This window comes from Jaculus jaculus, chromosome 15, assembly GCF_020740685.1.
Source record: "Jaculus jaculus isolate mJacJac1 chromosome 15, mJacJac1.mat.Y.cur, whole genome shotgun sequence".
NCBI lineage: Eukaryota > Metazoa > Chordata > Mammalia > Rodentia > Dipodidae > Jaculus > Jaculus jaculus.
In genome coordinates this window covers 2,616,724-2,643,128 of record NC_059116.1, presented here as the reverse complement: position 1 = coordinate 2,643,128, position 26,405 = coordinate 2,616,724, and the positions used below count along the sequence as shown (strand labels likewise).

The 26,405-nt window shown below is 43.6% G+C and overlaps 1 protein-coding gene across 5 annotated transcripts in view; it reads right to left on the bottom strand.

Moving 5' to 3' along the window:
• Wdr7 (WD repeat domain 7) overlaps positions 1–26,405 on the bottom strand; it is a 314,228-nt gene that overhangs the window by 44,240 nt on the left and 243,583 nt on the right. For 4 of the 5 annotated variants that reach the window (XM_004654764.2, XM_045134797.1, XM_045134798.1 and 1 more), the window contains one exon: positions 18,546–18,645. The exons of the other annotated variant lie outside the window; for it this stretch is intronic. In XM_004654764.2, the coding sequence (XP_004654821.2) occupies positions 18,546–18,645 (100 nt within the window). The remainder of the gene's footprint in view (positions 1–18,545; positions 18,646–26,405) is intronic. 5 annotated transcript variants of the gene reach the window in all.

Below are 26,405 nucleotides of genomic sequence, written 5' to 3'. Positions count from 1 at the left end.
TGCACAGCAAATTCCAGGTCAGCCTGGCTAGAAAAAGGAAAAGAAGACAATCAAAGATTTTAGTTAATATCACATAACTTGATATACTATCAGAAGAAATTTAAATGTAACTTGGAGGGCATTCTGACAATGACCATCTTGAAACTTGCTAATCAAATATAACTAGAAACTTGCAGAAAACCCCTTATTTACTGTAATAGGTATACTAGACAGTAGCTGTGACATATGAAAATGTATTTTATAGCAACATATCAAACCTAACTAATGCAAGATGTTCTAGGCTAATGAGACTGTATTTTTAAATTAAATTTATAAAGCCGGGCATGGTGGCATATGCCTTTAATCCTAGTACTCAGGAGGCAGAGGTAGGAGGATCACCGTGAGTTCAAGGCCACCCTGAGACTACAGAGTGAAATCCAGGTCAGCCTCAGCTTGAGACCCTACCTTGAAAAACCCCCCCCAAAAAAATCAAATTTATATATATAATACAGAATTTTCTGTTGACAGCACATACAAAACCACCACTGGCTTCTTAAAGGCAACAGCATATGTGGACTCTGGCTACAGAGGCAACTACTAAAAGTACACAAGACAGTCTCCGCACATTGTTATACCACTTTACCGCACATATAATAAACATTCTCCTGAACAGTGTGCTGTTTGAAGGCCGAATTGGTCGGCTCCCAGAGCTGAGTAGCAATAAGATGGTATGTTTTATTATGAGTGTCATGGAGACGGTGTGAAAAATCAAGAGCCACAGGCAGTCAGCAGCAATGGGTCAATACAGCTCCCAGAGACACTGTGCAGATAATCAACAACAAGGCCTGAGGTTCTCTCCGAGCTGCACACAGCTGAAGGGCGAATCAATAGAGCCGGGGGAAGGACACTGCCCTGCTCTACTTCCCACAATACACTGTGGTGGCTGCAGGAAAACACCCCCAATGAAAATAAAGCCAAATGCGGAGAAACTAACAACCAACTAACCTCGTACCACAGTCACAGACTGTGTTCAGTGAGGGTTCCAAGAAACCCAAGCAGATCTCAGTATACAATCCTCCTAAAACTGATGCCACAGAAAGGGGGGAAAGTGCTACATAAACAGGAACCAGGATTCCATCAGGAAAACATAAAAAGGCCAAACAGTGTTCCAGAACATTTCCTAAGTCTGGAATTCTAAAAATAAAGTTTAACCAAGATTTCTGTGAGTCAAACCTCTGGGAGGAGGCCATTCTGTCATAACTCTGGTGTCTGTATTGAGAACACTGCCTGTGCTATGCTGTATTCACCATCAGAAGAAAAGCAAATCGCATTTCAGAAACTGTGAACTGCGTCTGAGCTATGTTATTCCAAGGAAACACCACATTTTACTGTATTTCAGTGATTCTGTGGGCGACATTTTGCCAACAGTTTTTGTATGTGACACCTTATTAAATATATGATGCTAACATCTCACATTTTTCAGTAAAAAATTTATGGGTACGAATATGTTGATTTATTATTTCTCAAGAAAAAAGTGATCAATCACATCCATCATTCTGCTAATCACTTGGTGTTATTTCTAAGCCGCAGTGTAAAACCATCTTTTTCAAAACAGTATTGGGAGAGGAAAGGCAACTGGCAAAAGTGTAGAGGCTTATTTTTTATTTTCAAACACAAAGTTTATTTTTCCCCACTGAAGAGAGGGCACCATTAAGTACTGGGAGATGGGCTAGCTGCAGCCCTGAGTAACAGCTGTAAGCCTTGCTCCAACAGTGTCACAGGAAGCAGTGCTCTATGATCCCATTGTCACAAACCCAAAGGATATTACAAAGAAAAGCTGCACTTGTATAAAGTGGCATGAGTGCCCTGAGGAAACCAAGCACTGACCCTTGCTTGCATTTTAACTGCATTCGAAAAGCACAGTATCTGTGGCTTCGGCCTCGTGATGACAGACTAGTGCGCTTGTTTCTTTCAGACACTGACAATTATATTCAGGTATGGAGAAAAATGGCTCTCTATTATTTAGTGAGGTGCTACTGTTAAGAATCATCTGATCTGGGGTCATGCTTTTTGGTAGAAAGAGCATGAATTAAACACATAATCTGCTTTGTTGCTACTTCCTATGTTTTACTATTAGGAGACTGACAGGGAGTTTGCTCTGTGTGTTTAATTATTGAAAGCTAATGTCTATAAAGTCAATTTAGACTTTAGCTAGGAGCAAAAGTACATATAAATTGTCCACTCTGAACACTCATTTATGACGGCGAGGTTGGTGCAATATAGTTAAAAGCCAGGTTTCCATTTTTGAAAAGTTATATTATATTATCTGGTCACCATGACAACCAAATTGAGGTACTATAGCAAGCCACAGGACAAAAAAACCTTCCGTAAGACATGGAAGCCTTGCCTGGAAGAGTAGTCTGCAGCTTTGGAGCTATTTTCTCATGTGAATCTCATGTGAAATACAGGAATACTTCTTTATCCAGTACCATTCAGACTCGGTGGTGTTGAGGATAGGGAGCTGAAAGGAACAGCAATCACAACCACAGTCTCTCCAGGGCGCTATCCTAAGGACCCCTTGTTGTCCCTTCCTATCTGGCTCTTACCAAAGAATCTGGGCTGACCTATTTCATTTTAGACTTCCGCCTCTTTGTCAAATTTGGTTGGCATCAGTCCTGCTGCCGTCCTGCAGTGAGGCGTGTGTGACCTGGCAGCTGGCAGCTCTGCACGCTGCTTCCACACTGGCCGAGGGGCTGGCAGATGTGGGTGCAGGTGTGTTCTCGGTTTGGAAACTAGGGACATTTGGATGTGTGGAGAGCATATTCAGAGACCCTCAGACACTAAAGCAAAATGATGGTGTGTTTTCTTTAGTTAACATGAGTCCAGGTTAAAGGACAATTGAGAACACATTCCTGTGGACAGGACATTAGTAGATTAAACAGCCCTCAATTGTAATTGTGTTTGGATGCTTTGCTGTTTGGTGGGATTTTTTAAAGTCCCATAACCACATGATCAATCCAGGTGATTTAAAATCAATGGCAAAGCCAGACAAAGGCTGCTGAAAACAGCTCTCTACTTGCTTTACAGAAAGGCAAACAGCTGCTGTGAGGCACTTGACAGTGAGTTTCCCAAACCACAGGCAAACCATTCACACAGTGCGGCTATCTGAGCTGCTTTGGTGGAAATCCAGAAACACTAACGGAACTCCCATCTCTGCTATTCATAGTAACCTTAAGAAACACCATAAAAAATTATGTGCATCTACAGTATATGGTTTTTGATAATTGACAAGAACATGTTTGTGAGAAACTAAATAATACTGCATCCTTGGCAAAAGAATATATATATGCATATACACACACATATATATACACACATACACATATACACACATACATATACAGATGTACATACACGTATACACAGATATTTATGCATACATCCATGTACATGCACATATACAAGCATATTCATACACACTCATATATATATATGCACACATATGTATACACATACATATATATGTATATATTCCCCTTACTCCTCTATGGGCAGGTTTGCTAAGTGATTTCTTTCACTAATAGTCAGAAGCTGAGGAGTTTGAAGATATACTAAATTGACACATGCCTTTAACCCACCAGGACAACCTGAGAGTGCCAGCCCCAGCTTACCAATGGGAAACAGTGGCCAGGGAAGGGCACTACAAGACCCCTTCATGTTCAAGTGCCTGAGCAAAAGAGGGTGGCTGTGGAATCCCCAGCACTCTACTCCTGCGACATGGAATTGCCTGGGACAAAACTGATCCTCCTCCTTGTCCCATAGACAGAACAGTGTCCTCTGTAGAAGGCACCAGACTCCTGCCACTTCCTTTATAGTCACCCAGGGATAGAGGAGTCTTTGTGGAGCAACAAATGCTTCAGGCGTGGGCAGGGGCAGTCAGGGCTGCTGGCTGCGGAGGGTTCTGTGTGCTCTCCAGCACAATCTTGGTGTATATCACAGAGGATAGGGTAGCAAGCTCAATGTTTAACACTATCTAAAGTATAGACGTGGCTCCCCATCCTGGCTATTTAACTGGCTTCAGATTGCCGTGAGTTCGAGGCCACACTGAGACTTCATAGTGAATTCCAGGTCAGCCTGAACTAGAGTGAGACCCTACCTCAAAAAAAAAAAACAAAAAAAAACCCAGAACTTTGAACAGCAAGGCTCTCCCAGTGGCATCTACCGAGGAAACATGACTTTCCTCACATCGTGGAGATCACATTGACATGGAGATGTCAAAGGCATGCAGCACTAGGCCAGTGGCATGAATACTTCACATCTGGCAGATTGTCAGTTATCTGAGTGGATGCCACAGCAAGGCAAAAGGCCACCAAAGTGGGGAAGGGCAGCTACAGGATAGAAGGCCACAGATGGAATCCTGTGCTGCATCTGAGGAGTCCTAATTAGGAATGCAACTACGTGGGCTAACGGCCCTCCTGACTCTGCCAGCACATTCTCTGCTGGTGACCTGAGATGTAGAGGCTTTCTTCTGGTGAAAAAAAAACAAAAACAAAAAACATCAACAGGGGGTGCTGGTGAGAAAAGGAGGCTGTGCAGACCTCAGCACACCTGGCTTGGCTTCTTAGCTGGGAAGGTCAGCACAATGGGATGGGAAATTTTCTCAAATGCAAAAGGAAAACCTAGAGAGTCTAGCCACAGGTCAACTCAGGACAGGGAGAGAAATTTCAGGATGGAAAGGAATGACTAAGACCACACTATGATTTTACACTAGGTTAGACAGTGTGGGGCATGGGAGTGAGACGGGGGTCTGGGTGAGATTTCCCCACAAGTCTTCCTCTAGGCGAGAGCCACAGGGATTTGCCTTCTTTGAATTTTTTTTTAATCTTTATTTATTTATTAGAGATAGAGGGAGAGAAAGAGAATGAATGTGCCAGGACTTCTAGCCACTGCAAACGAACCCCACATACATGAGCCACCTTGTGCCTCTGGTTTATTTGGGTCCTGCAGAATTGAGCCTGGGTCCTTAGGCTTCGTAGGTAAGCACTTTAACTGCTAAGCCATCTCTCCAGCCTCCTTGAATATTTTTATTTGTAAGTAGGGAGGGAGACAGAGAGAAGAGAGAGAAAAAGACAGAATGGGTACACCAGGGCCAGCTGCTGCAAATGAACTTCAGACGCACGCAACACTTTGTGCATCTGGCTTTCCGTGGGTCCTGGGCAATCGAACACTGGTTAGGCATTGTAGGAAAGTGCCTAACTGATGAGTCATCTCTCCAGCACCCTACAATGGTTTTCAACAACAACAACTTTACAAGCAAATCACATTCACCAGAACACTCCACTTCAGTCCACGATTCAAGATCTAAGAGAAGCTGTTTAATCAATTTCTTCAATTATTTGATTGAACACACCTTGAGGACTGAAATTTTACCACAATAATTTGCATGCCATTTTCCTCATATTATTTTACTTTATTCTGTAAATTCTAGTAAGCCTTAGATTTACGTAGGGTAAAGTAAGTATTAAGTGTATTAAGCATAGATGTCTGCAGTCCCTCCTTGCCATGGATGGGGTGAGAGGAAATCCTGAAGCGTCTTACACGATTCTATCACATGGCTTGGAAAGAGCAGTGCTAACCAACAGTGTTTAAGCAAGTTAATATAAAAGGAACGCCCACGCAAATAGATACACTCTGGGAATACCATAAACTCACAGACTGTTGTATAAAGAAGATTTATATTACAATTATGTCCCCTTGGATGGACTTTCATGGATTCCTGTAGGGTATCCAAACTTTCTGACACTATTTTCTTTAAATAGTTTTATTTAGTCACTTGCTAGCAGACAGGCGAGAGGAGGGAGGAGAGGAGGAAGTCTGGATGCACCACACTGCAAAGAACTACAGACCCATGCACCACTTTGTGCATTTGGCTTTCTGTGAATGAGATTAGAACTTGGTCCAATCCAGGCTGACAGGCTTTGCAATCAAGTGCCTTTAACTTCTGAGCCATCTCCCCAGCCTCCACTAAACTTTTCTTTTTTAATCAAAAATTAGGACATTGGACAAAATTATTTTATTCTCTGGAAGGTAAATTTTGTGCCTGGCATACAGCAGGCACTCAATAAATGCTTGCTGGATGCATGCATTGCATGCATAATTACTTCCCCAAGGCTGTGGTAGGGGATACTATGGGTTTTCAAGAAAACGGCTTTAACCTAACAACTTTAGGCTCAGAAAAGTTACATAACAATGTGTGGTGGTTTGAATCAGATATCCCACATAACCTGTGTTCTGAATGCTTGGTCACCAGCTGGTGGCAGTTTGGGAGGTGGAGCGTTGCTGGGGAAGTGTGGTGTTGGAGTGGGCTTAGGGGTGTTACAGCCAGCTCCCCCTTGCCTCCTTCAGCTCACTCTCCTGCTGCTACTTTGCAATGCTTTACGCGAGGTGATGTCCAGCCTCTGCTCATGCCACACTATTCCTGCCATCATGAAGCTTCCTCTCAACACCATAAGCCAAAACAAACCCTTTCCTCCTGTCCGCTGCCTTTGCTCAGGTATTCTGTCCCCGCAACAAAAAGGCAACACAATACAACAGTAGATGGGCAAAGACTGAGCTTCCTGGCTCCACACTTGGCACTGAAGTTTGGGGATTAAGCTGTTGGGGTGAAGGACACTCCCCGTGCTTGTTCTTGCATCTATGCAGCCTGATAAATGACAAACTGCTGGGTATGTTAATAGCATGTAAACTGTTCCCTTCCTCTTTAACCTCTGTCCAGCGCAGAGGCAGTAACTCCACAGGCTGGACAACCATGTCTGTAAGTGATAAATCTGGGTGAGCAACAGCTGTGTCCTGTAGATTTACAGCTGTGAGTTTTAGTTCATGTCTGACGAGACATTTACATAAATTATAGCAGCACAGAGCCATGCCATCCGCTTGGATCCTGCCGCAGGGAAGCTGGGGGGGAGGCTCGAGCAAGAGAGAAGCGGTGCCACTCTCGAGATGCTTCTTCACTTTGGTCATGTTTCTGAAATTAACCCATACTGGTGACGCCTTGCCATGTGCCAGTGACTGATCTAGATCTAAATGTCACTCACCAGAGCAGCACTCAAACACAAGGGACATGAGTCAACCATTTCTAAGCATCTGAGTATGACTGTAGCACAGCTGCCCTGAGGGGAGACAGCTCCATGGAGGAACAGGGGCTGGAGGGTTTGTAGGGCAGGCCTGCCTTCTCTCCAAGTGTGAGGCCATGTCATGGGAAGGGCCAAAGCTAAGTCCCTTGGGTGCCCAAGGGAAAGCTGAGGCTTCTTATAATTTTCTCAACATGTCTACTTAGTCTAGAGATGTTTCTTATGGATAAAAGTTTTGTTTTTAGATCAAGACAAAAATTCTCTTTCAGATGCAGTAGCTTAAACTGAACAGCCTTTTCCAGCTGGCTACTGAGTAACTTGTCCCCCGAGCCACTGGCTGCCTAGAATGTAACCGCACACAAGGGAGAGAGGATGTGCACAAGTCATATGTGAATGCCACGCCATGTATGTAAGTGACTGGAGCATGTGAGGACTCTGGTATGCATGATGGACGATGGATCCTGGAACCCTTAGGGACAGCTTCATGATGGTTCCAATATTCTCCAATGCCTAGCATTTCTGGATAACTTATATGTGGACAGAATACATGTGTACATACCCACACATACATTTCTACTTTCTTTTTTAAATATGTTGAAAGTAGAAAGAGAATGGATAACTGGGAAGGAAAACATCACTGCGAAATGAAATGAATAATGACCTCCTAGAATCCCAGCACTTGGAAGGCAGAAGCAGGAGTGCCATGAGCTTGAGGCCAGCCGGAACTACAGACATAGTGAGTTTCAAGTCAGGCTGGGTTAACCTACCTAATGCTTTAGCAAAGATGTTGACATGTTTGTTGTTACTACTGGAGTTGTTCAGAGCAAAACTCTCTCTTTGGTATTTCCAATTACAGGCATTAACATCTATGCACTTCATTTTTTTCCTTGATGCAAACCCTGACATTGGTATGGGAAGTATTCAGTGACCCATGGGATAAATGGAGGGAAAACTGGCTGCTACTGTCACTTAAAAACATTCCTTTACGATTTGAAAAGTTCTCCCGTAAACGAGTCTAGTTCCCAGCACTGTCGCAGGCATCTGAGCCTGTCCTGTGGGCTCTCCTCCAAGCAGCATCTCGCTTGCTCAGGAATTCTTCACGACTGCCAGGAAGCCATTGTCTTCTCCAGCCATTCATCTTACCACCCCTCTAGTGCTGTATTTCTGGCCGTTGCTCAGAATGTCACAGGAAGCACCTGCTATAAAGCCAGCTGCTGAAAAGAGCAAGGAAATACCTGAAATGCCCCTGTTGCCGTATCACTGCACCTTCTGGAATCACCACACATGTGCCCCTGATGTGTGCTACAGACCTCTACTCAAGGAAATCTGAGCCTTAAGCTGAAAACTTGACCTTAAAGAAGCATCAGCTTTACTGTCCACAGGCCCCTCAGGTCCCTGTTCCTCCACACTAGAAGTCAAACCGTGGCAATTTGTAGAGTGAAGGAAGTTTTCCAAATGTCTATGACAGTTGGGATGTCTGCCAGTCTTTTTGTCCAGTCCTGAATATTAGCTTCCTTTTGTTTTGATATCTACCACCTGAGAGTGCATGCCAGAGTCCAGTGTGTTACAGAAAACTACACTGGCTTATTTTCAAAAACATACTTTAAATTCGATACTAAAGACACTTTACTATCTTGCCAGGCCCAATTTTTCTTAAAAAAAAAAAAAAGGTGCAGTTAACTGAAAATGTCAACTGAATTATTACTACTTTACTACTTTGCTAACATTATAGAACTTATTTACAAAATCTATGCTAGTGATTGAGCATTCAATAGGTCACAAATAAAAATGTCACTACTTTTCAGGCATGGTGGAACACACCTTTAATCCCAGCACTTGGGAGGCAGAGGTAAGAGGATCGCCATGAGTTCAAGCCCACCCTGAGACTACATAGTGAGCGCCAGGTCAGCCTGGGCTAGAGCGAGACTCTATCTTGAAAAAACAAAAACAACAAAGTAGGTCATTACTGCAGTGGAATGACTGCTTCCACCTAAGACTGGTGCAACTCCAGGGACAGGCAGAAGTGAACAGGTCATAACAAGATGGAGCGCTCCTGGGACTTTCGGATAAGCAGGCTTTCCCTGTGCGCCTGGACTTCTGGGCTGCGCACAGTTCCTCTTCTGCCTAGAATATGTGCCCATCCCTCCCCTGCTTGACCTGACTCCTCCTTGTTCATGGCTCAGCTCAAAAGTTCACTCTGGCCAGGCGTGGTGGCACACGCCTCTAGTCCCAGCACTTGGGAGGCAGAGGTAGGAGGATCACCATGAGTTCAAGGCCCTAAGACCACACAGTGAATTCTAGGTCAACCTGGGCTAGAGTGAGACCTTTCCTCGAAAAAAAAAAAGTTCTCCCTATCCTCTCCCTATCCTGACCCTTCTTTCCTTCCTGAGATGTGTTTCTGATATCCTGCAAGAATCCGCCTACCCTCTATGCTCCCCCATGCTCCCCTGTGCTCCCCCACACACCACAGCTCCCCTGTGCCCTCCCCACACACCACAGCTCCCCTGTACACCACAGCTCCCCTGTACACCACAGCTCCCCTAAGCTCCCCCATACACCACAGCTCCCCTATGCCCCCCACACACACCACAGCTCCCCCACACACCACAGCTGCCCTGTGCTCCCCCATACATCTCAGCTTCCCCCCTTGTGCCCCTTCACACACCATGACTCCCAACTGCTCTACTCCTCCATATAGCCTGGCTCCCCCTACTGATCCTACATATTCTGTGGTTCCCCACCCCGAAAGGCTGCTCACAATACTTGAATCAGTTATGTCTTTGCCACCAGTCATTTCTTGATGGGCATATTCATTTATTTTGTGATCTCTTGCATGTAATGTGACTCGTAGTTATTTTGTGATCTCTTGCATATAATAGGGTTTATATTTATTTTGTGATCTCTTGCATGTAATAGGGTTCATATTTATTTTGTGATCTCTTGCATGTAATATGCTGTCTGGTACAGAGAAGAGCCATCATAAGGTGTTTTTTTTTTTACTAGACAGAAAAAAATAATAAATTATGAGTAAGTGAAAAAATAGTGTGTTGCCTAAGATGAAAAATACAGTGTAGGCAACATAGTGCTGAGAAGAAGGGACGGAGGAGTGTCCAGCACTGAAGCAGCTCACACCTTCCAAGGCTCAGGGTCCATTGCGGAAGAGGTGGCAGAAAGAATATGAGCCAAACAAAGGGTACCACTCCCTACATACAACTATCCAGACAGAATTTGGCCTCGATATCCAAGGCCTCGCAGTGTCTAGCAATACCCACACAAGACCCTCATAACAGGAGAAAAAGATGATGACAACAATTTAAAAGAGAGACTAACGGACAGAGGGAGGGGATATGATGGAAAGCAGAGCTATGAAGGAGAAAGTGGGGGAGGAGAGGGGAGGGTTGGGAAATACCATGGTTTGTTGTCTGTAAGTATAGAAGTTGTCAATAAAAATAAAAATACAGTGTAGGCAAAAATAGGCCAAAGGTGGAGTTCCATTTTTTTAAATGAATATCTCTGTGGTTCAAAAGTCCTGTTGGGGGCTGGAGAGATGGCTTAGCTGCCTGCCTCTCTCTCTCCCTCCTATGTCAAATACATAGTAAATAAAAATATTTTGCTGTTATTCATAGAAATACTAGGGAGTATACAGAGAAAACGCTTATATAAACCCATGGAAAAATAAGTATAGAGCATTCTGGTAATAAAATGCATAAACCTTTTGACCTAGCAGTGCACAAATGTTAATTTACACTAAAAACCAGAAAATCTGCAGAATAGCCATCTGCATGAAGGTGTTTGGGGTAGTGAGAATGCTCTGGATGATACAGTAATGGCAGACCCACACAAGATGCAGCTGTTCAACCTCTTGAATACCAACAGTGAACCCCGATGGGAGCTGTCAACTCTGGGTGACAGTGCAGGAACGTAGATTCATCAGCGATAACTGTTGGAGGTCAGAAAGTGATGTCCGCAAGTATGCTGTTTTGCATGTCAAACTGAAAGTACATGGGAACAGCAACTACAGAGAAAGGCTTTCCTGGAAGATCCCCCATCTCCCCAAGACCAGGCCCCCCACAGGAGCATGACTGTCTCCACATCCTACAGAGACCTCATTCATGTCCCAGAGGAGGGGCAGCATGGCCATGACCCCCAGAGGAACCTGCCTCTCGTGTCCCAGAGGGATAGCACAGCCACGACACCCAGAGGAACCCGCCTCTGAGCACTGACAGTTCTGCGGCTTGCTCTCCTGCTGTCCCCATGTCCTCTGCGCTGAAGCTGGCTTCTAAGCCATAATCACCCAGCCCGTCCATGAGTTTCATATTTTGTATGGTCTTCATGTTCGTGTGCATTTTAGTAAATGTGATGCCTTCCCTCCTGTCAGACACTCTACTGCCAAGTTGTTTTAGCAGATGTAACTGTTAACCTTCAACGGGAAAGTCTGAGCTCCCTGTTACTAAGGTAGCACTCAGGTGCTGGTGGTGGATACGGAGGCAGGCTATGCATACTAGGCACACACCACCATGGCTGGTCTTATGTGGGTGATGGGGTGAACTGAGGTCCTCATGCTTGCAGAGCAAGCACCTTACTACTGAGCGATTCCTCAGCCCCAAGAGACATTTTGGAAATATCTTTTTTTTTCTTCTTTTCTCAAGGCAAGGGCTCACTCTAGCTCAGGCTGACCTGGAAAGCGCTATTTTGATATAATCTAGGCAAATGACATTGGAAAGGCACATCTCTAGAAATGCTGTGGTTGGAACAGATTATCCCACAGATATTTTGAAAGCCTCCTGTGTGGTCTGGGACTGAGCAGGGCATGGGATCTAGAAGATAAGGGTGTTACTGGATGACATGAAGCTCAAGGAGGAGGGAATTAGGCATGCATTATGACCAAACTGAAAAGAACAGGAGGAGGCTCTAACTTAGGGTGCATGTAGAGGGCAGAGGTAGATCCCAGGTCTAGTGCAAAGGAAATATTAACTGAACTCAAAAGAGAACAGATTTGGCTAGGTGATTGGGGTACCCATTATGTCATTAACCAAAACAGGTCAGTTAGAAAGTGTGCTGGCGGAAAGCAGCGGCTCAGGATACTTTCTGATGCATTGACTAACACACAGAATCCGAGCCAATTGTATTTCAATAGATCATTAAAACTCGTGGAGTCAGAGAATGGGCAGAGCCTTGGTTGCAGACCTGATCTGCCTCACCTGCTTACAGGGAATACTCCGAGTCAGTAGTGACATACGGACTGTCAGCCAGTAAGGAAAACAAGAAATGGAAGAAGACATAGCTGTGCTTTGTGCAGTTGCAGTGACAGGAATCAGCATTAGGGCGCTAAAAGAAAACAAGAAATATGCTAATAAGTTAGGAAGACTAACAGCAAGGGCAGAAAGCATTCGAGGACAAGGAGAATCAGTTACAGCCAGTCTTGCTCACACTAGGGAAGGGTGAGGCTGCAGGGCCCCTGTGGAAGCAGAAGCTGGCAGGTGGAAAGTGAGAAGGGGCTGCAGCCACCGCTGACCACACAGGACAGGGGCGACCAGGAGAGAAGTGGAGAAGTAGAAAAGCAACTGCATGCAGGATCCAAAATACCACTGTAAAGGAGCTGATGAAGATCAGAAGAACTGGACTGAAGAGATGGCTCAGTGGTTAAAGGCACTTGCTTACAAGCCTGATGACCCAGGTTCGATTCCCTAGCACCCACATAAACCCAGATGCCCAAAGTGCCACACGTGTCTGGAATCTGTATACAGTGGTAGGAGGTCCTGGCACAACTACTCACCCACTGTCTGCTTCTTTCTATGGGTCTCAAATAAATAAGTAAAAATGCTTTTAAACTTGGATGAACTATGAATGTAATGAGGTTTGCTTACTCGTTTACATTTTCACAGGTCTTAGATTTTCTTAAAAGGAACACCCCAAGTTATATATAGCCCTGAGAACATAAAACATGGACTGGTTCCTGGAGCTTTAAGGAAGGCAGTAGGAACATGCTGGTGTGACTAGTCCGCAAATTCCTTTCTCCCTGCTTCCAGCTGCACCCCAAGGTGGCTGTGGCTACTCTGACCTGCCCATCAGCTGTGCCAGGCCCTCTGACGCTGACGGTGGGGAGCCTTGCTGGCTGAGGAGCAAAGGGGAGCCAGAGTCCAGAGTCTGGTGACCGCTCCAGGGCTGCTCCTCTTCTGTGGGTCAGCAGAGCAGCAGGCTGGGCTGCTAAGGAGGTGAGGGGCGGCGTTCAGGGCGCAGATTCTTCTCCCAGGGGGCGCCAGCAAAGCCCCGAGTAGATGCAGCCTTCTCAGGAGAAGTGAGCAACCTGCTGGCCACAGGAGCCCAGCCTCAGCTCATTACTCCTTTCACCACTAAGCTATGTTCTGCGGCACATGGCAGCATTCTAAAATGAACTCGTCTTCTGAGAGATTACAGCTCCACCATAGCTGCCTCAATCCCACACATCCAATCAATGTTTGCTTCTGTTTTTTCCTTCATTATCTGGCCTATGGCAGGCCTGATGAGATCTAGTATAGATATTCACTTCTACTACACAGACACTTCTCTCGACTTGCAGGACAGGTTTTCTACACTGTTTCTAAAAAGCTATCCTTTTCTCCACATAGAGAAACAACAGTTTCCTACGTGTAAAATGTACAGGCCAGAGTCTGGCATATGGAATGAAGAGGGGTGGTTTCACTGACAAGCTCCTCATAGGGAGTTAGATGTTTCTGAAGTAAGCATAGCTCAACCTGACCTGCTTAAGCAGAATCAAGAACAAGCAAGCATGCATGCAAGCTAGCCAGCGCAGGCTGGAGTGGAGCAGGGGACTGTGGGGACCCAGCCTGCCCCATAGACACGCGTGGCCTTGGGCAGTCTTCTCAACTTTCCACCTGAGCACCCCCAGCTGCGGAGAGTCAGATCCTAGCCTTAGAGGCCACAAAGTTACTGTGACTTCATTATAATGTAATTCCAAGCTTATTTTTAATACAGTAATAGCTAATTAGGTCTAAAGATTTCACACATATCATATTATTTACTTTTAAGACTTGAGTTAGGCACCTCTGAGTCTTCTACTTGGCTGTGCTTAACCTTGGGTTTCTGTTGAAACCTTGTTGAACTCAGGTGAGCAAGAATCCTGCTGGGTCCCTTTAGAGAAAACCCTCCAGTGCTGGGATAACCACTCTGGCCTGCCTTCAGCACAAACGCTGTCAAGAGAGTGCAGCCTTCAAACCCCTCACCCCTGATGTTTTCTCTTCGCCTATCATCCTTAGCAATAATCCCCACTTGACCTTGTGGAAGTCTGAGTTCAGTTCGGTCTTTCTTCTCCATAAGGCCCTGTGGCACTGATCACCTCTTTAGTAAGGGTTTGGATACATTTTTCCTTTTCATTTCTTACAATATCAGGTGCTGTTTCTCACCTCAGAAAAGCTAGGGAATTTTCCCAAGGTTATAAAGCTAATTAGTCAGAAAGATGGGATTTAAGCCTATATCCCTTTCTGAGTGTTCTTATCTATCATATGATGTTACTATATCACTTTTAAATACTTTTCAGTTGTTTTAGTAAAGGGCCAGTAGACCTTTTTGGCAATGGGCCAGCCAGATAGCAAGTATTTAGGTTATGGATCACAAATGGTCTTTGCCATGAAGTAGATAATACATAATCAAATGCATGTGTCTGGGTTCCAATAAACCCTCATTAAAATAGGTGCCAGGACAGATGTAGGCCATAGTTTGACCACCTTTGACATGAGCACAGTTCATGATATAGCAGATAGGCCCTATCTGTCCTGTGACTTTAGGTAACCTCCTCCTAATTTAGTTTTGAAAGAACAGAGGTAATGAAAACAGATTTATTTAATTACTTTTTTAAAAGACAGAAGCCAATGCCAAAAAATTTTCTTTTATTCATTATGGAACAATCTAATAGCAACCGCAGGGGACACATATGACCCTTCAGTCCCAGGTTGTGGGTTCTGATTTACGGAGCCAGGGATTAGATTTCTCAGCCTCTGGCATCCTTCTGCCCTCCAGTTATGACTCCCAATACAAGTGTCTTCTATTTCCACCCAACTTACCCAAGTAAGTTTTATAGTGATCCCTTCTATCTTTCGATGTTGCATCTATCTTTGTTACTGCTAGAAAAATCATTCTACTCTCTCTGAAACTGATTCCAATGGAATCTTTAAGAAATGCCTTACTGTGTTCCTAGTTCAAAGGGGTCCTCTAATATGCCCTGCAAAACATCACTTCCGAACACACTGCCAAATACTGTCTTTTAGCTACTGACTTATTCCAAATGTTGCAACACTAATAAGATTTAGACAATCTCTTAAAAGATCACTGGATATAAATGATAGCTAGCAAGAGCAGTTAAAATTTATGCTAGTGTTAGCTGGGCGTGGTGGCACACACCTTTAATCCCAGCACTCAGGAGGCAGAAGTAGGAGGATCGCCATGAGTTCAAGACCACCCTGAGACTACATAGTGAATTCTAGGTCAGCCTGGGCCAGAGTAAGACCCCACCTCGAAGCCCTCTCCCCCCGCCAAAGAAAGTAATGAGTGAAGTAGGTAATTCAATTGAAGAAAATAACATATTCTTAATACTGTTTTTTTCATGTGATCAAGATCATCACTGAGGGCTGGAGAGATGGCTTTGTGGTTAAGCGCTTGCCTGTGAAGCCTAAGGATCCCGGTTCGAGGGTCAATTCCCCAGGACCCACGTTAGCCAGATGCACAAGGGGCGCACACGTCTGGAGTTTGTTTGCAGTGGCTGGAAGCCCTGGCACACCCATTCTCTCTCTCTCTCTCTCTCTCTCTCTCTGCCTCTTTCTCTGTCACTTTCAAATAAATAAATAAAAATAAGCCAAAAAATAAAAATAAAGAAAAGATCATCACTGAGATTACTTGAAAGAAATGTAAACAAACAAGTAATTACGTGCAGTCAGGGCTTCCTCACTGATGTGCAGCAGCTGTCTCTTCACGTGTGTTTGGGCCAGCTCTCCACTTTCATGCTGCCACACTTGTCTTACTGGTAGCAAAGCATGTCTCAGCATGTCCTCGCTCTGTTTTGATAAGGTAGGTCTCTATCTATCTATCTATCTATCCATCCATCCATCCATCCATCCATCCATCTTCCTTCTTTCCTTCTGCCATTGAAATAGATAATACAATAATTATTTCCCATAGTTCTATTTATCTAATAACATTATTAAAGCAAGTGACAGGCTAGATATGGAGTTTTTTTTTCTATTTCTGAGAGACAGAGAGAAAAAGAGAGAGAATGGTGCACCAGGGCCTTTCAGCCACTGTAAACAACTCCAGATGTGTGCACCCCCTTGCGTACATGTGCAATATTGCATGTTTGTGCATCTGGCTACAAGGGATCTGGAGATTAGAACATGCACTCTTAGGCTTCGCAGACAAGCACCCTAACTGCTAAGCCATGTTTCCAGCCCCAGATGAGGATTATAGTTTATAGCTCCTCCACCCTCCCTACTCTCTTTCAGTGGATACTTATTTGTGCTTATTTCATTCTAGTCTGCTATATAGTAACATACTCTAATTTTAAGAAACCATTTAAAGCCCAACTTTGGTTACCAGAGGATGGAAGTAGTGGGTACTGTTCTAGTTAGAAAGGAGCACAAACCCTACTTGGCTAACTACTGATGAATGTAACACCTTTTTCAAATGCTAAAAGAAAAGATTTTGTTTTTACCACAAAGAAAGGATGAATGTTTGAGAAGAGAGAAGTATTCAATTGAAATTAAAAATTGTACAATGTATATATTCACCAAACATCACATGGTGCCCCACTGATATTCTCAATTACTATGCTTTCATGCGTTAGTTTAAAAAATAAATTCAGGACTGGAGAGATGGCTTAGCAGTTAAGCGCTTGCCTGTGAAACCCAAGGAACCTGGTTTGAGGCTCGATTCCTCAGGATCCATGTTAGCCAGGTGCACAAGGGGGCGCATGTGTCTGGAGTTCGTTTGCAGTGGCTGGAGGCCCTGGAGCACCCATTCTCTTTCTTCCTCTTTCTCCCCCCTCCCCCCCTGCCTCTTTCGCTCTTGGGCTGTCGCTCTCAAAGAAATAAATAAAAATAGCCAAAAAATCAAAAATAAATTCAACCTTAAAAAAATAGACGTCTTAAAAGGCATTCTGGAAGTGCTGTTTAGGAACTTGCCTATCTTAAAAGAAAGTTGTAAAAAAAAAAAAACCACAATTTGTTTCATTCAAGCATTTAGAGCAGATTTGTAGCTCTCAAAGAGACCAGAGTAAAGGAATGAGGTTACAGAGTGTGCAGTCACATGTGCCAACGATTCAATACTTAAACACTTCGGCGACGGTGCAAAGTAAACACACAGCACACACTCACACGTTAGAGACTCACAGGCCTCAGAAAGAAGTATTTCACATCTGAGCAGCAGTCCCTACACTTGTCTGACCCCTGATTTGGTACTGTCTTATGAATAGTTTCCATAGAAGCTTCTGGGGGGTTAGATTAACCATTTATTAAATTTAGGAAACAGTCTAAACTTTCCTTCTAGAAATTCCTAGCACTACTTGCAGTTTAATAGATCAGTAATAATAAATGCTTCTAGGAAACTTATGAAGTTATGACTTGACTATTTCTCCATTGACATAATTTTACTGTGATCTCAGTGGGCCCTCGAACTGGCTCTGTGGTGAGTCCACAGAGGGCTCGGGGGCAGGGCTAAGCTTCCCTGCCTTGGATCTCCAGTGGGTCTGCAGGGGGCTCTGGAGCAGGACTAAGCTTCCCTGCCTTGGATCTCCAGTGGGTCTGCAGGGGGCTCTGGAGCAGGACTAAGCTTCCCTGCCTTGGATCTCCAGTGGGGTGCAACCTGCCCACTTACCACCTACTGTGTATTTTGAGATCAGGTGATTGAGCTCAAAACCAAGGAGAACTTTTCATACAGAGGAAAGCATATGAAAAGCATAAAACTGACATTACTTCAAATATAGCATCAATTTACTTTTATAGAGTTATGTTAAGTGTTATTGTGATATTTTTTATGAACTCCAACTAGATTACTGTCTTAAATTGCTAAGTATCTCATTTTTCTTCAACAGAAAATTAATTTTTTTCAATCACTACATCCTAACATTGTGTCATCAAATATTTTTAGAAAATGTGTGCACCAACAAGAAACTGAGGGCACAGTGCTTGAAGAGAGTAGGTGTCCTGCAAAGTTACTGAGAGTGGGCTACCTCACTGTGGGCTCTATTATGAGCCCTTCAGTGGCCCTATGGGCCCAGGGAATAAAGAGAGTAGGGCTCTATAATCTTTGAGTCCTTCATTAAACTATCGATCCCTTTCACATTATCCATAATGTTCCAGCAGCTCAGCACATCAGTGGGTGAAGTGCTGGTCTCTCTCCTTTCAATAACTTCAACACTTTATGGAGAGGAAGTCACAATGATTTATTTACCTGACATTTTCCAGTCCGGAGGTCGTACAGGGCCACTGAACCACTGCGTGCTCCAACTGCTATTCTGTGACTCCGCTCGTAATAGCTGACCATGTAGAACCTGAAGAGGACATTTCACGAAAACAAGACAAAGGCCAGATGAAGTGACCTATGTATGGAAGGGGACAACATTCTCACAGGCAAGAGCCAGCTCTCATAAATATTTGCAAATGCGCCAATAATCAAGACATTAAGATTTTCAAAATGTTTAATTTTAGTACTTCTTACAAATGATGGACTGGATAGATGACTCAGTGGTTAAGGTGCTTGCCTGCAAATTCTAACACCCTGAGTTCAATTTCCCAGTATTCACATAAAGGCAGATGCACAAGGTGGCACACGTATCTGGAGTGTGTGTGCAGTGGCTAGAGGCCCTGACGTGCCCATTCTCTGTTTCTGTTTCTCTTTCTCTCAAATAAATAAATAAAATAGATTTAAAAAACTGAAATGAAATGTAGTGTCACTTAATCCTATTAATAATTGTTTTCAATTGAAAGTGACTTTATAGTCATGAGTACACTTGAATTTTTGACAGTAAGGGTCAAATGCAAAAATTAAATGTGAAAATCTACAATTGTGGCAATAATTTATGCAAATATTTCAAAGTGAACCAAAATGGGATTTTGGGAAAGCTTAATACTCACCTTACTTATGCTCTCATAGCTTATAACAGCGTTAAGTAGTACAGTGTTTTTTTCTAACAGAACAACCACCGAAGGCCACACGAACCTCACATCCAAGTGCTTAGTGTTCAGAATGACATTAGAAATATATCCACCAAGAAAAAAAACTATTCTGCAAATTTCCTAACTTTTCCACATTTGCCAATTTATCTAAGTAAGTCGTGGCTACAGATAGCATAAAGAATCACACTTAAGAGTTATACTGCATCACATGCAAACACTGAGAGTGGATTATAACACACGTAAGAGCTATACTGCATTGCATGCAAAGACTGAGAGTGGACTATAACACATGTAAGAGTTATAATGCATGGCATGCAAACACCAAGAGTGGATTATAACACATGTAAGAGTTATAATGCATGGCATGCAAACACCAAGAGTGGATTATAACACATGTAAGAGCTATACTGCATGGCATGCAAACACCGAGAATGGATTATAACACATGTAAGAGCTATACTGCATGGCATGCAAACACCGAGAATGGATTATAACACATGTAAGAGCTATACTGCATGGCATGCAAACACCAAGAGTGGATTATAACACATGTAAGAGTTATAATGCATGGCATGCAAACACCAAGAGTGGATTATAACACATGTAAGAGTTATAATGCATGGCATGCAAACACCAAGAGTGGATTATAACACATGTAAGAGTTATAATGCATGGCATGCAAACACCAAGAGTGGATTATAACACATGTAAGAGCTATACTGCATGGCATGCAAACACCGAGAATGGATTATAACACATGTAAGAGCTGTACTGCATGGCATGCAAACACCAAGAGTGGATTATAACACACGTAAGAGCTATACTGCATTGCATGCAAAGACTGAGAGTGGATTATAACACACGTAAGAGCTATACTGCATTGCATGCAAACACCGAGAATGGATTATAACACATGTAAGAGCTGTACTGCATGGCATGCAAACACCAAGAGTGGATTATAACACACGTAAGAGCTATACTGCATTGCATGCAAAGACTGAGAGTGGATTATAACACACGTAAGAGCTATACTGCATTGCATGCAAAGACTGAGAGTGGATTATAACACATGTAAGAGTTATAATGCATCACATGCAAACACCGAGAGTGGATTATAACACATGTAAGAGCTATACTGCATCGCATACAAAGACTGAGAGTGGATTATAACACATGTAAGAGCTATACTGCATCGTATACAAAGACTGAGTGGATTATAACACGTGTAAGAGTTATAATGCATGGCATGCAAACACCAAGAGTGGATTATAACAGATGTAAGAGCTATACTGCATCGCATACAAAGACTGAGTGGATTATAAAATTTTTTTATCATTTTTCCTTAGACTCATTTTCAAGACCCTGGTATTGGAAGATGCTGACTACTGCTTTGTCACACTGATGTAACATCGACAGGGCCAGACGTTTAGGGCGAACACAGAAAGCACTGAGGGGCACAGGCATGAGTGTGCTAAACGTACTTCTGTATCTTGTGGTCTCAGTGTGAACTGTGCAGGTGGTGAGCAGCTAGCCTACCTATGAGAATTGGTTCCTATGACCAAGCTATTCTATTTTGACCTTTTCTTTCTTTTTATTTAATTTTTAGTAAGTAGAAACTTTGGATACATTGTGTGGTGGTTCCATCACTTCCCTCTTCCCTGCTCTCCTCCACTGAGGGTCTCCTTAGTGGAATTGCTGGTGTTCATTATGGACTTGTGGGCCTGACTTTTTTTTTTTTTTTTGAGGGAGATAAAACAGAAGGAACAATAGCACTTCACTAATGCATTCTTTTTAAAATTTAATTTATTTTTATTCATTTATTTGAAAGAGGGAATGAGGCAGAGTGAGAGAGAAAGAGAGAATGGATGCGCCAAGGCTTCCAGCCATTGCAACCAAACTCCAGATGCATGTGCCACCTTGCACATCTGGCTAACATGGGCCCTGGGAAATCGCACTAAGGTCCTTTGGCTTTGCATGCAAGTGCCTTAACTGCTAAGCCATCTCTCCAGCACCTATAATGCACTCTTGAGTTGAGGGTCAGACAGACAAGTTAGAATCTATAGTGGCACATTCTCATAGCCATCTGGACCTTGGCAGACATTCCAATATTCACACATATTTCATAAATGTAGGGGGAAAACAGTTACATTTTGAACTTTTTGTTATTTACTATCGACTAATGGACAGAGAAATATTCTGTCCCAGCCCTCAGCCTCATGCAATGGCTGACTCCTCTGGCAGAAGATTGAGGCCTCACTTCCAATCACATGGAACACTACTGTGATTCTCTGTGCTCAGGAATCATACTGTCCTCCTTAGGTACTGGTTAGAGGATAGAAGACATAACAGCTGCTAAAACACATGACACTTCTCCCATTACCTCAACAGGGTGGGGATCTGTATTCGATAGCTTAATTTTCATACATTTGAAAATGAAAATGCTGTCGAGGAGTTTATTCAGTGATCACAGAGGTCTAAGTATCTGTGTCAACACTGGCATCTTTCTCTGGAACTTAAAACCTGACATCTGTCTTAATAAGCAGTTATTATGGTGGCTTGATGGCCAAAGAAATAAAATGTGGAGGGCTAGAGTGATGGCTTAGTGCTTAAGGTGCTTTCCTGCAAAGCCAAAGGACCCAGGTTGGATTTCCCAGAACCCATGTAAGCCAGATGCACAAGGAGGCGCATGCATCTGGCGTTTGTTTGCAGTGGCTGGAGGCCCTGGCACGCTCATTCTCTCTCTGTCTCCCTCTTTCTCTGTCAAATAAATTAATTAATTAAATATATTTAAAAATGTACAATAGCATTTTATCTCTTATTTGCAGATTTAATAGCTATCATTCCAAAATTCTTTTGAAAACAATTTTATTCCCTTCAAAATAATGCTTTTCAAAACAAGTCATTGGTAAAACACATTTGTGGTGATAGAATGTTAAACCAAAGAACTTTTATTACACTGCACATTCCTATGCTTTAGGTATCAACCTCATCTTTCTTTATCATCTATAAACACCATTATTTATGGGAGGAAAAAAGTTCACATCTACTCTTGGTTTCGAATCTTTGGTCTGCCAGAAAAAGAACATATACATAGGTCCACATATTTCATTCTTTGCAATTTATTCTGGACTAACATTTCTAAACCACACCTTCAAGAAGTCTGGGCAGTGAACACGTCTCAGCCTGCTTTCACTCCCAGGTTCCTGAGTCTGGGAACAGAAGTATATGCAGTCATGTACAATGATCTGCTCTGGGTACTGCTGCAGGAGCCAGTTACCACAGTCTCCAGGGCCGGCCCACCCAGACTACTCTGCTGGAACCAGTTCTGTGTGAGTGGTCAGCCAAGGCTGCACATAGTGAGACATGCATTACACAGCCCACCTCTGAGGCTACAACAGGAGCCCTTCACAGTTTTCAATACTGCTCTAGCTCCCACCTGGTTTCCAGAAAAGCTTGAATTGCTCTAAAGTTTGGGCATCTCAGAGTATGGGATGATGCATGCGAAGTCTGAAAGTGGCACCTTACTCTGCAGGTCACTGTGGTGACAACAGGTCCCACTGTGGCACTTCCTACACTTACTAAGCTGGGCAGGACCCCTGTTAGGTTCAAGTCACCCCAACAGCCACCCTCGAGAAGACAGGCCCAAGGAAACTGTCCAGTCACAGAGATGTTAGCCAGAGAGTGAAGTACAGCACAGACTGGAATACTGATGTCAAACCGATTTCTTGCTGGGACCAAGGTAGCCCTTATCCAAGAGTTTGCTCACTGGCTGCACCCTCCCCTGTTGTCCACGTGCAGCCTGTGGCCCTCAGCAGCATGCCTCACAGCGCCCTGCTCTTTGGCCCTTTCCGGAATGTGCTCCAGGCACTCCCACCTCGAGCTGCTGTGCCTTGCACATGAAGGCCTCCGCGGCTCAACACCGCTGCTGCCGTGTGCTCGCTTCCCAGAGGTCCTGCTCAGAGGTTGCCTTGAGGAAGGGTGTCCCCACCAGCTGCCCATTCAGCAGAGCAGCCTTTCACCATCACTCTCAGCCCAGCAGCCTAGGGTTAAATCATACCTGCCCCTTGGACTCAGTTCTTTATTGCTTGCTCTCCCTCATCAGAGATGTGGTCTTTGCTGCTGTATAGATATGAAGCTAGGGTCCAGGCAAGCAGGAAACAACAGTGAGGGGTTTACTACAGTCAAAAAGATCACAGCACTGTGCTTATCCTTCAGTGAAAAGGATATAAGTCATGCTAAACATGAATTTTTAAGAGCAATGAATTTTTCATAGGGTTTAAAGTAATAATTGTGATAAACACAGAGGAAATAAGAACTGTCCAAAAAAGTTAGGCAGAAATCAAGAAAGAAGAGCACTGCCCAATGATCCTTTTAAAAATGCATTTTTAATTGAGACAGACAGTTTTAAGTTACAAGAAGCTAGCTAATAAGGTCCCCAGGGCCTGGGTACATTAGCACGAGACTAACAAACACAGCACTGAAGCGATTTAACGGCATCTCTGCGTCCTGGGGAGCTGGTAGAGATGGCTGCATTGCAAGAAGGCAACAGACCAGTCGTCTGAGGACTAGGGCATCCAGTGAGATGTACTTTTCATTTGTCCTGGGAATACAAGTGATTCTTGGAATTGGCAAACTACTGATACCACCATATGTTCCAGTGAACTGGTACTGTCACACAAAAAGCTATCCAAAGAGGCAATCCCCTCCCCTCACTACCAAATATGAAAGCAGTTCCTGGGAGAGAACCAAACAGGACGGTACTTGTGACTGCAGCTACTAGGAAGTACAGTGCACACAGTGGGGACGCCCACACCACCACAAAAACACAAGCGCGAGCTGAAAGCCAGAGAGCAAGCCAAGCACCTAGTACCCAAGTTGCCCAACAACAACTGTGCTCCTTGAAGCGATAAAGTTTTTATCTTTCTTGAAATGGCCTTCACTGGGTATGGTGGCACATGCCTTTAGTCCTGGCACTTGGGAAACAGAAGCAAGATGATCTCCATGAGTTCTAGGACAGCCTGGTCTGGTTTTCTTTTTCTTTTTCTTTTGTTTTTTGAGGCAGGCTCTCACTCTGGCCCAGGCTGACCTGGAATTCACTATGTAATCTCAGGGTGGTCTCGAACTCACAGCAATCCACCTACCTCTGCCTCCCAAGTGTTGGGATCAAAGGTGTGCGCTACCACGCCCGGCTTCCTGGTCTGGTTTTCATAATGAGACCCTGCCTCAAAAACAGGTGCAAAGACTAGAAACCCTCAAATCTTTCTCTCTCAAAAACAAACAAACAAACAAGCAAACTAGATAGACCATAGGAAATGACCTCAACATATGTGTGCGATGTGTTTGGAGTTCTACTACAGTGACTGAGGCCCTGGTGTGCCAATTCTTTCTCTTTCTCCCTCCCTCCCTCTCTCTCTCTCTAAAATGAAAATTAAGACAAAAAGAGATGGAGGGGCTAGAGATGCGGGCACTTGCTTGTGAAGCCTGATGGCCTAAGTTTGATTCCCCAATACTCACATAAAGCCAGATGTTCAAAGTGGTATGTGAGACTGGAGTCTGTTTGCAGTGGCAAGAGGCCCTGGCATGCCCATTTGGTCTCTGCCTCTCTTTATATAAATAATAAATTAAAATGAGATGGGGAGGGTTAGAGAGATGGCTGAGTGGTTAAGGTGCTTAGCCAAAGGACCCAGGTTTGATTCCCTAGTGCCCACAAAAAGCCAGATGCACACAGAGGTGCATGCATCTGGAGTTCGTTTGCAGTGGCTAGAGGCCCTGGTGCACCCATTCTCTCCCTGTCTCTCTTTTTCTGCCTATTTCTCTCTGTGTCCCTCCCTCCCTCTCTCTCACTTAAATAAACAAGTATTTTAAAAAATGACATGGAGCTGGGCGTGGTGTTGCACGCCTTTAATCCCAGCACTTGGGAGGCAGAGGTAGGAGGATCACCATGAGTTCAAGGCCACCCTGAGACTATATAGTGAGTTCCAGGTTAGCCTGAGCTAGAGTGAAAACCTACCACAAAAAAAAATGACATGGAAACATTAATCAACCTGCTTTGATAAGTATACGTTATGTACGAAATACCACATTTTATTATGTCTTAGTCAAAACTTTAAAAACAATGTTTAAGGAGATGAAAATGATAATACCTTAATTTGATCATTGTATATTATAAACATGTACTGAATTATCATGCTATACTTCATAATGATGGAAAGATTAAAATTTTAAAGAAATATAAATAATTCTTCCCTCTCATACCCCTCCTAATAGTATGTGCTGGAACAACTTAGAGGATCTTCCCAGATCATGTGCAATGCTCACAGAGGCAGTCTCCCCACAGAGCTGTGTGTGGCATGCTCTCACACCAGTGCACTGGGGCCTCAGGTTACTCTTCTCACATGTGCACCACCTGCTAACTCTGCCTTCCATCATTTGTTCATTCGTTTAAAAAATTTATTTGTTTATTAATTTGGAAGCAGAGAGTGAGAGAGAGATAAAGAGAAGAGAGACAGAGAGAGAGAGAGAATGGGTATTCCAAGGCCTGTAGCCACTGCAAACATACTCCAGATGAATGTGTCCCTTGTGCATCTTGCATATGTGAGTCCTGGGAAACGAACCTGGGTCCTTTGGCTTTGCAGACAAATGCCTTAACTGCTAAGCCATCTCTCCAGTCTTGCTCATTCCTTTTCTGATGAACATTTGGGTTATACTCTTTACACAGATACCTGTACACACAGGCTCATCAAAGGAGGATACTTTCAGCTACATTTAAAATTGTGACAGATGATGGCATATTTCTTCACTTCTCATTAAAAGGCACCTCTACTTGGTATTATTGAATTGCCTCCATTTCTGAGAACAGGAGGAACATTTTGTTCTGATGTATATGCAACAACTTTCTGGATTGATCCTCTTGCCTCTAACTTGCCCAAGTGTCAGGGTTACTGGTGCCACTACACCTGGCTTGAATTTTGGTTCTTTATGGTACTTTGAAGTGTAAAGTTCAACATTTTTTTTGGTCAGACAATGAAATGGAATACTGCTGAAAGGTCTAGAAGTATGAATGTATGTACATATATATGTGTATGCATATAGTATGTGTCATGTACATATGTATGGATATAGGCATGCATGCACA